Source organism: Mixophyes fleayi, chromosome 2 (assembly GCF_038048845.1).
Source record: "Mixophyes fleayi isolate aMixFle1 chromosome 2, aMixFle1.hap1, whole genome shotgun sequence".
In the NCBI taxonomy this organism is placed as follows: domain Eukaryota; kingdom Metazoa; phylum Chordata; class Amphibia; order Anura; family Limnodynastidae; genus Mixophyes; species Mixophyes fleayi.
This window is the reverse complement of record NC_134403.1, coordinates 168,828,804-168,840,625: the sequence shown is the minus strand read 5'-3', so window position 1 is coordinate 168,840,625 and position 11,822 is coordinate 168,828,804. Positions and strand designations below refer to the sequence as shown.

The following is an 11,822-nucleotide window of genomic DNA, read 5'->3' as shown; positions in this document are numbered from 1 at the left end:
TTAATCGCCAGAGTGCGTCCTCCAGACCAGCGGTGAATTTGCTGCGCGTTCTGGTTCTTCGTTGCTTGGACTATGACATAAATTTCCGTGCCAAGCATGTCCCGGGGATAGAAAATTGCATTGCTGATTCGCTGTCACGCTTTGATTGGGGGCGGTTCAGATCTTTGGCTCCTGGGGCTAATCCCGTAGGTTTAGATTGTCCATCTTATATTTGGCAGATGGTCGGTCCGGATTAATGTTTTTGGCTGAAGCTGCCTTAGCTCCCTCTACGTTGAAGGCTTACCGGTTGGCGTGGAAGCGCTGGGAGAATTATTTGTTTGCTTCTGTCAGTCGATTGAAAGGTGATGGCTCAGACATGGAATATTTTATGTTAAGGTGCTATCAGGAGGGATTAAGTAAAGCATCCATGTCATCTATGATAGCAGGTATATCGTTTATGGCCAAGGTCCGGGGGCTTGCGGATCCTACAAAATCATTCCTTGTTAAGAAAGCCCTGAAAGGTTGGTCCCGATTACATCCTGTACCCAGAGATCACAGACGGCCAATAGATAAAGTGTTGTTGTCTCGGTTGATTAGAGTTTTGCCGGAGGTAACCGTAGACGATTTTGAGGCTTCTCTTTTTAGCGCAGCATTCTCCATGGCGTTTCACGGTGCTTTGAGAATAGGGGAGTTGGTGGCTCAGTCCAGGAATACGTTAGGGTCGGCCATTTTGGAAAAAAATGTCATTTTTAATCCAGATTCTATTCAAATTAAGATTGTTCGGTCTAAAACAGATCAGTTGGGGGTGGGTCATTGGTTAACGTTAGGAAGGCAGTTGGATGGGAATATTTGTCCAGTAAGGCTTTGTTATGAGTTAGCGGTAGGGCGCCCGCAGCAGGTGGAAGCTTGGTTAGTTCATAAAGATAGTTCACCGGTGACTAGGTTTCAGTTCCATTCCATCATGTGCAAAGCTTTGGATTTTTTGGGCTTACCTTCGAACGAATTTGGTACTCACTCGTTTCGGATAGGCGCAGCGACAGTTGCAGCAGCAGATGGGGCATCAAGTACAGCTATACAGGCCTTAGGTAGATGGAAGTCCAATAGCTATAAGCGTTATATTAGGCCTGATGTCTAACCAATGTTGTATTTCTTCCTTTTTACGCAGCTCTTTCTTCTCTTATCTTTCTTTACTCAGGTCGTAGACCCAGGGGTTAGCTGTTCGCCGCTATTTGCGGGTGCGTGAAGGGCTTTTTCCCACTGGGTTTTCACCTTCACCTGGGTCGCTACCTTTCCTTTTCTCGGTCTTTTTAATGTTGGAAGCAAAATTCACCCCTCTACTTTTGGTTTTAAGTATTTGCTTCTTGTTTTTATATGTTCGGGTAGTATTCAGATTCATTTTATTGGAGTTCGTTTCAAACCGTTTGTTTTGTTTGGGTGTTCGGTAGTATTTATTATTGGTTATTTCTTTTAGGGGTGGATACCAGAAAAATTTCGGTTTGGTTTTTGGGTCACTCCTTTGTCTTCTGGGCTGGTAGACACGTTTTTTCCCGGAGCTGTCCATGGTTTCCTTTGAACGCGGATGTTATTTGGATCGGAAAGCGGGGTATGAGATGGAGGGAGTTCATTCCCGTTTTATCTGGAGAGATTGCGGTGCGTGGTGTTCCTGATATCCTCGTGGTCCACTTGGGTGGCAATGACATCGGTCAAGTTAAATCTTTGGAGTTGATTATAAAAATTTGTGATGACATTTCTTTTATTTCTGTTCAATGGCCATCTATTAAACTTTGTTGGTCTTATATTATCCCCCGTAGAAGTTGGAGGTCTGATTTGCCCCCTATGGCCATCGCATCTGTGGTTAGAAAGGTTAATCAGGTGGCCAGCAAGTTTTTTCGTGAAAAAGGGGGGTTTTCTATTTCTCATACACTACTTAAAGCGGAATTTGAACATTTATTTAGAGCTGATGGGGTTCATTTGTCCGATATCGGCATTATTATTTTTATTGATCAGTTATATTGGAAGCTTAGAATTGTTTTTAGGGCTTTTGTTGGCGGGCCGCAGTTTTAGGTAGTTCTGCGGCGTGGTGGGAGAGCAGTGCAGTCGGTAAGTTTGCATATGGTGCTTGGGTCATCTTGTCATAGGTCACTACTCCCCCTCTTGGATTGTTGTCATCACGTATGTTGGGTCCAGTGAATGGGACTCTGTACCAGTATGTTGGATATTTTACTGGTGGATATAGGGGGTGTAGTCTTGCCGTTGGACAGATATTTCGCACCGGCCAATAGTTAAGGCATGATCCTGGGTTGGTGGTACAATGGTCTGACCTTTCCACCGTTATTGGTTTTGTTTTTGCTGACTGCCCTGCTCTCGTCCGCCTTTCTGCCCCTTTAGTTTAAATATTATCCATTTAATAAATATATTTTATTCCAACGTTTATCTGGTGTCCGTGTCTTTATTGGTTTATTAAGGTATTTTGTTAAACACTAAGAACTTCCACACTGTGCATTTTATAACAAACTTTGGGAGAAATAATATTTACAACAAGATTTTCTACAAAAGAAACTGTTTCATCATTACCATTAAGCATTATTGGAACTTTTGCTTTTCCACACAATCTACATCCTCAATTTAGAGGGTATTTTGTTTAATTATTAGTATCTCACTTAAAGGATAGACCTACTATCAGTTTATTGATACCATTGAGACTTTACTATCCCGAGTTATAAAGAGAACTTCAGCATTGCTACTATTACATTCATCTTCACTAGACACTGTCTTATAAGGCTACCATTCACTGGCAAGCAAACACTTCTGTTTACACATTATCATACTCCATTGCTATATGGACTGTTGTTTACCGGGAATTAGAGCTTAATGTCACTTGCTCTGTCTAAATTATTTAGTATCATTCTGGCCAGGACTAGACTGTCTTTTTTATATTGTTCATGATTGATCTGTGTACACATTAAAGTGTTATTATAACTACCGTGCTGATTAACAAACGTTATTTGCAATATTGCACCTAATTCAACTAATCACTTTGTCTATGCACATGCCAATATTCACGTAACGCCAAGGAAGTTTCCATAATTGATTCCTTGCTAATGTATAGGGGCAGGGCCATCTTAACAACATTATGGGCCCCCGGGCAAAGCAATGCATCGGGGCCCCTAGATATAGATATAGATATGGAGATATAGATGTATACAGATATAGATATAGATATATAGAGATAGAGATAGATAGATGTACTTGCTCAGTGACCCTTGAAGGTTTTTTTTGCAGATTTTTCTCTTTTGCAGGATTATTTATTCTCATTAAGAGCCGTGCCTATGGGGCCCCCTTGCCCGTGGGGCCCCCAGGCAGCTGCCCATTGTGCCCAATGGAAAAGATGACCCTGATAGGGGGCCACCATTACGTTTTTCCTTTAGGCAGCTTTTACACCAACACAAGGGAGCTCGGTTTACCATACCCTCTTGTCCAATAATAAATTGATCCTTTATTAACATATTTAGAGGTATACACTATATCTAGGACTACCACTTATTCCATATATATTGAATATTTCATTAGGCACCAAGGAGAATCTCTACATTTGAAACATTAGGACTGTCTAATGGTGGGGGCTTGAATGTTGTAGGACTATAAAAGTGACAAATATTTTTTTGAAAAGCTCTTAATCTGTCATGTTTCTTCTGACATAGGGGTAGAGTTACTAAACTGCAGGTTTGAAAAAGTGTGGATGTTGCCTATAGCAACCAATCAGATTCTAGCTGTCATTTTGTAGAATGTACTAAATAAATGATAACTAGAATCTGATTGGTTGCTATGGGCAACATCTCCACTTTTTCAAACCCACAGTTTAGTAAATATACCCCATAGTCTTTGATCAATCCGAATGCATAGCTGAATAAATGTGTCCAAATCATCAGGGGTGTCCACTCCTTTAAGTTCATTTTTTACTTGCTCAGAGAGACCAAAACGGAACTTGCTTTTTTGGACAGAAACAACACCAAGTGGTGTTTGCAAACATCAGAATTCATCAGCATACCACAGAGCGTTTTCCTTGGCACAGTCCATGGAGTTTAGCTTCAGAAGTGGCACATTGCTTAGGATCAGCAAAAACCATACCCATAGCAGAAGTAAAAGTGTCAATGTCTTGCAGGATATCATTGTCTTGCTCAACATAAGGAGAGGCCCAGACATTGGCTTTCCCAGTCCAAAGATTAATTATGAAAGAAATCTTTATGTATCATTATTGAACTGTGTAGGTTGCTTCTGAAAATAAATGCAACTCTGTTTTAGGAAACCTCTGTATAAGCGACAATCACCACTGAATTTTGAAGGCAATGGTGGATGCTAAATTTTTTAATCTACCTGCAATTTAGCTGTTTGTTGTTGCTGAGCGTTAACAAGGGTTTCTAGTTCCCTTATCTTGTTCTGATAAATGCAAGCTAAATCTTGCGACTCTTATTTAGCAGCCGAGTTCAATATACAGTGAAGCTAATAAAGCAAAAGATTCAAGCAGAGGCGTAGTTCAGGCCAATCCACAGGAACAGGAGCTAGATTACAGGCAGGAGCACAATAATCTGGCAAGGAAGAAAAGAGCAGGCAAGACTTATATAGAAAGTGAGAGGGTAGAGCTAGAACATGCTGGAACATCAGAAGAACAGTAAAACTGAACAGAGCGGCAGTCTCCAGAGACAAAGCTCCGAGTTTGAATCCTGAAACAGTGAGACATAAAGATTCACTGTTCCGCACTTCCTCAAATGCATGTGGTTCCTGCCACTGTGGATTTCAGACCTGCAGTCACCCACGTCTCTCTTTGTCTGAGGAGGACCACACACACAGAAGAGTTTATCATCTATGTCTCCACTGTGCCAGCACAGAACAGTTCTTGGTGCAATGCCTACTGCGCACACCCAAGTCACCTTCCACTTACCCCAAGGGTTCTGTGGACTCTGAAAACCAATGTAACTTGGGATTGTTTCTAAACCCATTTCAAGGATTACCCTCCAGGCTGCTCCAGAGAGGGTTCTGTCCATCCAGCGAGCTTCAGAGAGGGTTCCGTCCTTCCAGCCTGCTCCAGTGACAGAGCTGTCCCTTCACCCAGAGATACCTCACAGCAGTGTTCAGCCAGAGAAACCTCAGGGCTCTGTTTGGTCCGAGTTGCCTCGTGACTCTATTCAGTCAGGGTACCTCACGACTCTGTTCGATCAGAGCTTTCTCATAGTGCTGTTTGGCCAGAGATGCCTCACGGCTCTGTTTGGTCAGAGGTGCCTCATAGTGCTGCCTGTGCCGAGTTGTGGGTCTTCTAACTTATGTTCTCAACCTGGGCCTTCTGAGTTGTATGCTCAGTTTGGATCTTCTGCCAAGTGTGCCCATCTCGGGTATTCTGATAAGAGAGGAAGGAGAGATGGAGAGAGAACACTACTAAGGGTCTACATCATTTGAAATAAGGGACACCCTCTTTAAAATGATGGCACCCCTGAGTTCATTGAAGCCAAGATGGCTCTCCCATCCCTGGACTTCTTAATGTTTTCTGTAGTGCTTTCACACATGTTCACCAGGCAATAACTTCTATGGGTTCACATTGTTTGAAAAAGAGGATTTTTTCTGTAGTGTAGTAATCGACTCTTTTTGAGAAATACTGGTGGGGGACAGGCAAGTATTATTTTTACCTCTCACTTCATGAGTGCTCAAGATAAATGAGACGAGTTTGTGAGTGGTATCAGGCTCAGATTTTGTACTGGAGCAAAATACCCCTTACCTATGCCAGTGTGGGAAAGTCTAGAAAGACCTTCTGGTCAGGTCTGCATGTGACCTTTTTAATGACACCAAGGGGTAAATGTATCATCCTCCGATTTTTTTCAACTCGCCGGAAATCGGCGACTTTGCAGGTAAAATTTAAAGTGGCGATGGCCTGTAAAGGCCATCGCCGCTTTAAAAAAATTTTTTTTTTAAATAAATTTTTATTCAAATTTTTGTCAAAGAGAAACGGTACAGCATATGTTATGATCATACAACTCATAACAGTATTAACATTAAGAATTTATAATACAGGAGAAGCAAAGGACTCAGAACCATCGCAGAGGGACTGGTCCTCAAAATTAGAACAACATACGGGTAAACAGGAATCAACAGAGTTATGGTTATGAGATATCCAGAGTACCATGAAGGGAAAACTGAGGGGGGGGGGGGGGGGCGGCTTGTAAAGGGGGGGGGGGGGAGGAGGGGGAGTTAGTAGGGGGGAAAAATAGAGAGGGAGGAGAGGGGAACAGGACCTAGCGAGACTCGGCAAAAACACTTACTGAAGTATCATTATTTTAATTTTTCAAGAAGAGGAATGTGAAGTAGGGAAGTATTCTTGCCACCTATGCCATGTGGATAGAAATTTGTAGGGGCGATTATTAACTACACTAGTCATGTGCTCTAGGTTATGTATTTGCCATACACTTTGAATTAGTTCCAAAACAGAAGAGCTCTCTAATTGTTTCCACTTCTTGGCTATTAAGCATCTGGCTGCGGTAAGAATATGGCCCGGGAGCAACCACATTATTTTGTGGGTGTCAGGAGGTAGCCGAGGGAGGAGAAAGGAAGATAGATGGAAAGGAGATCTTAGATTAGACACTTTATAAATAAGGTCAGCTACCTCCTTCCAGAAGGGGATAATTTTTCGGCAGCTCCACCAGATGTGGGACAGGGAGCCGCGCTGGCCACAATTACGCCAGCAGAGGTCTGAGGCTGTCGGATAGATTGTTTTCAATCTGGATGGGACTAAATACCAACGGAATAAGAGTTTGTAGGAGTTTTCTTTTATCTGTGTACAGATGGAGGATTTGGCGACTGCCTCGCGTATCTCCGTCCATTCCTCAGGATCCAAAGATTCAGCCATCTCCTCCTCCCAGCGGAGCTCATGAGCCTCCTTGTCAGCTAAATTGTGACTCATTAGCAGTGAATAGAAAGTGGATATTAAACCCTTAGAAGACGTTTTGTTTTTACAAAAGGATTCTAGGGGGGGAGGGCTTTTGGGGAGCGCGAGGGTCTATTAAGGTGGAGAAAATGTGGCGAATTTGTAGATATTGATAGAACACAGAGGACGGGAGATGAAGACGCTCTCGGAGATCAGCAAAGGTCAGAAAGAAACCCATTGGGACAATATCGGAAAGAAACAAAATATTCAGTTTTGTCCAATGGGGGAAAGATTTGGGGTTGACCCCTGGAGGGAATGAGGGGTTATGCCAGAGAGGGAACATCCGCTTGTGATTAGACAAAAGTTTAAAAGTGCGGGTGCAATATTTCCATATTTCTATAGAGAAGCAAACTGTTGGGGGGAGGGACTGCAGAGGGGGCGGGTCCTTAGGATCTAGCCAGAACAAAATACTAGGGGATAGCATCTGGAGGAGGTCGACCCAAAGCCTAGTTTGGGGAAGAGAATGAGAAAGAACGGGTTGGGTGAGGTGAGACACCAGGTAGTATTTATGGAGGCACGGTAGCCCCAATCCACCAGTACGGGCGTGGCAAAAAAGAACTTTAAGGCGCACTCTAGGACGCTGACCGGACCATATAAATTGTGAGATGCTAGCCTGAAGATCTTTAAGAAAAAGTGAAGGGACTCGTACAGGAAGGGTCTGGAAGAGGTAAAGAATCCTTGGTAGAATATTCATCTTAACTGAGGCCACTCTACCAATCCAAGAAATATATTTTGGGGACCAGGATTTGAGATCACGTTTCAGGGCGGTTGCTAGTGGAGGAAAGTTGGCAGCAAATAGACGATCATATGTTTTGGTGAGATTGACACCTAAATATTTAATGTGATGTGGCTGCCAGTGAAATTTGAAGGTGTCCTGTAAATGAGTTTGGGTGGTAGAAGAGAGATTGAGGGCAAGAGCCTCAGTCTTATCGGAGTTAATTTTAAATTAAATTTGAAAGGAGACCATACTCGTTAATTTCAGCAAAAACAGATGGGACAGAGACATGGGGGTTTGTAAGGGTGAGCAGAACGTCATCTGCGTACAAGGCTAGTTTGGCCGATCTAACGCCTGTGGTTATACCAGAGATATTAGGGTTGAGACGAATTCTGGAGGCCAAGGGTTCCATCATTAGGGCAAAGAGGAGGGGAGAGAGAGGGCAACCCTGTCTGGTGCCATTCCGAATTGAGAAAGCCGCTGAAGAACATCCATTAGCCAAGACCGTTGCTGAGGGGTTGAAATAAAGAGAGGCGATTCCATTGAGAAAGGGACCCTGTATGTTTGATGCTTTGAGAACCTTGCGCATAAAGGGCCATGACACCCTGTCAAAGGCTTTTTCAGCGTCCAACGCGAGCACCAGAGCCGGAGTTTTAAGCTTATTAGAAGCATAGATCAAGTTGATGACTTTCCTTGTATTATCGGCAGCTTGTCGATTGGGGATGAACCCCACCTGGTCGGGGAGGACCAAGGAGGGGATCACACCGGCCAAGCGATTTGCTAAAATCTTAGCGAAGAGTTTTAGGTCTGTGTTTAGTAATGATATTAGGCGATAACTTGCACAAAGACTAAGATCCTTTCCCTCCTTCGGAATCACCACTATGTTAGCTCTGGTGGTGGCACTGTCAAACTTTCGACCCTTGAGGACAGAGTTGAAAAGGTCTAGAAGCATTGGTGAGAGGACAGGGAGCAACTTTTTATAATATATGGCCGTGAGGCCGTCTGGGCAGAGGTATTTCTCAAAGATTTAATGGTATGTTTCAATTCCTCAGCAGATATATATTGACTAAGTGAGGAAGATTGCGACTCGCTAAGCGCGGGAAGACGACAAGTATTTAAGAATGTTTTAATTCGAAGTCTGAGGTCTTTAGGGGGGGGGGGGGCGTGTCAGATTGAAGATCGTACAATTTAGCATAAAATTCCTGAAAACCGGTTTGCTATTTTCTGTGGGTCAAATTGCTTACAGGAGGATATGAATAATTCTGTTGTGGATCCGTTTGGCGCGTAAACTATGAGCTAAGAGGGTGTCAGCTATGTTTCCTTTCTCGTAGAATTTTTGGCGGAGCCATTTCAGCGTGCTGGCAGCTTTATTAGACAAAAGTTGCTGTAACTGGGCCTTTACAGCCAGAATTTTGAGATAGGTTTTGCGTTTTGGGTACCGTTGATGCTTCTTGGTAAGGGAAACAAGCTCCGATTCGAGATCTTGAATCCGTGCTAAATGGATTTTTTTCAGGGCTGACGACATGCTAATTAAAAGGCCTCGGATGGTGGCTTTATGAGCCTCCCATATAACAGAATGCGAGATATTTGGAGAGGAGTTGAGGATCTTGAATTCCTCAATTGCCTGCGACACTTTCTGTAAGTTTTCCGGTTTGGAGACAAGGGTGTCGTGCATGCGCCAAGACCGATGAGTGCGGACTGCGGGAAGGATATCCACATTAAATAGAAACTGCCGCATGATCTGACCAGGTAACTGGGATTATATCCGCAGAGCGTAGAATAGAAGTGGAGGATTTATCGATGAAAATCATGTCAATGCGTGTATGGACGTTGTGAGGAACGGAAAAGTGTGTGTATGCGCGAGCAGAAGAGTTCAAGACTCGCCAAGAGTCATAGAGATCATACAGCTTGATTAGGGAGCAAAGATGACGAGAGTCTCTAGAGGTCCGCAAAGAGGAGGGAGATGGCAGAGAACGGTATAGCTTGGAATCCAAAGTGACATTAAAGTCCCCACCTAGAATGACGTGTCCCTTAGCTGATTGAAAAAGCTTAGCGAAGAAATCCGAAAAGAAGGATCCCTGTCCCACATTAGGAGCATATAGAGTCGCTATGGTTATGGGCGTTTGGGAAATAGAGCCAATCAGTATTGTATATCTGCCTTGGTTGTCTGTTATTGTGGAATGTACAGTTAATGGAACTGACTGATGGACTAGGATAGCAGTGCCACTAGTTTTGCGAGGAGAGGAGGAATAGAATGCATGTGGGAAGGTTATATTTGTAAGGCTTGGGTGCGAATGCGTGAAGTGCGTTTCTTGCAGAAGGACTATGTGAGCCTTAAGGCGTTTTAATTCTTGAAGCACCATGGTGCGTTTCTGTGGGGCATTCAGGCCATTAGCATTTAAAGATATTATCTTGATAGTCATGGTGGGTGGGGCAAGGGAAAGCTTAATGAGACAAGTCTGCAAGCTAGGCGAAGAGGGAAAAGCAGAAGAGGTTTTAGTAAGAAGGGGGAGGGAGGGGTATGGAAGGGACCGGAGATGGGGGTCCAAGACTCTGGTTTAAAACAACTAGGATGACACATCCTGTGTGTCATTGGGGTTTGTTGGGGCCGTGACTGGCAGACTAAGTGACAGTCAGGGACGAGAACAAGCTAACAAAATTGTTGAGTCAAAAGGGGGGGGCATGGTGAACCTTGGGGACGGGATCGTGAGCAAAGGGGGCATTTTGAGAGTGAAGCCGTGTCCGGGGGGAGGTCTAAGACCCAAATCCCGAAACTCCATTTGGACAGTGGCCTATCAATTGAAATAGCATATAAGCATGTCTGATATAATAAAGTAAAGTATGGTATGGAGGGGACATCCAGAGAAACGGGTAACCTCGCAAAAGTGGATTAAAGACTATATACAGATGGGTAGGTTCTCCCATCAGGTCGGGAAAAAAATGAGGTGTGTGTGTTTTAGAGATTCTAGGTTTTTATAGGGGGAAATCTGGGAACCGGGTGGAAACAGCGACAATAACATGTTTTAAATCAACAATGTCTGAAAGGAGAACTAACAACACCTCTAGAATAGGGAACATAGCTAATGGTAGCAAATGGGTAGCAATCACCTATCTAGGGTACCCTTATCAAAATAGTTTAAATTAGGGAGGACACAATATGTACACTTAATCTCCATTAGCACAATTGTGTGGAGCTATTAAGCAGAAATTTAACAAAGGAGGAAACATTACGTGAAACATCAAAAAAAACAAAACAACAAAAACAAAAACAGTTTCTCAGGTGAGTACTATTAAGTCGAGTTCTCAGAGGTGAAAGCGGGTGCTAAATCAGCGCTGATCCGGGGGTCCGGAGAACCTGTAGAGGAAAGCAAAAAGGAGAAAAAAAGAGCAGAAGGGGAAAACATACACACAAGACATGTTAGTGGCGAGCAGAATCCCGACAGAGAGACCCAATAGCTAATCAGGCTGTAGACCAGGAAGATGCGGGAGCTCTTCGCGGGGTAGGAGAGCTGTTTGCAGGGAGCGTAGGGGCGGACATCCGGACACCCAACTTCTCCAGCATTACGAGACCTTCTTCGTGAGTCTTAATCCTATGGTAGGAGCCGTTGTGGGTAACTTGAAGAGAAAAGGGAAAGCCCCAACGATATCGAATGCGATGATCTCTGAGAGCTTTTGTGATGGTAATCAAATTGTGGCGTTTCCTTAGAGTCGAAGGGACCAAGTCCTGAAAGATCTGAATATTGTGACCAGAATAAGAAACAGCTGGAGTATTAAGTGTCGCAGCTATAAATTGCTCTTTGACAGTGTAATAATGGAATCTCATCACCACGTCCCTAGGTGGTTGGTCCGCAGGGGGTTTGACCCATAGAGCTCTGTGGACACGGTCTAGCAGATAGTCCGAAGAAGGTGAGCCAGGAAGGCATTGTCGGAGAAGGCCCTCTAAATATTTAGGTAGAGCATCAGTGTCAATAAGCTCCGGAATATTCTTCAGGCGGACATTGTTGCATCTTGTGCGATTTTCAACATCTTCGTTATGGTCTTGCATATTTGAAAGAGATTGGCGTATGTCTGAAAGTTGTTGGTCAACATATTCTTGAAGAGAGCAGACATCGTCCACCTTGCGTTCCAATGAATCTGTGCGATTACTGATAGCCAGAA

The 11,822-nt window shown here is 43.7% G+C and overlaps 1 protein-coding gene across 1 annotated transcript; it reads left to right on the top strand.

Annotated features, from left to right (window-relative positions):
* Window positions 1-235: 235 nt before the first annotated feature.
* On the top strand, window positions 236-1,114 carry LOC142139868 (integrase/recombinase xerD homolog). The gene has a single exon (XM_075197729.1). It carries the CDS (start codon window positions 236-238, stop codon window positions 1,112-1,114), a length of 879 nt encoding a protein of 292 aa, XP_075053830.1.
* The last annotated feature ends 10,708 nt before the right edge of the window (window positions 1,115-11,822 follow it).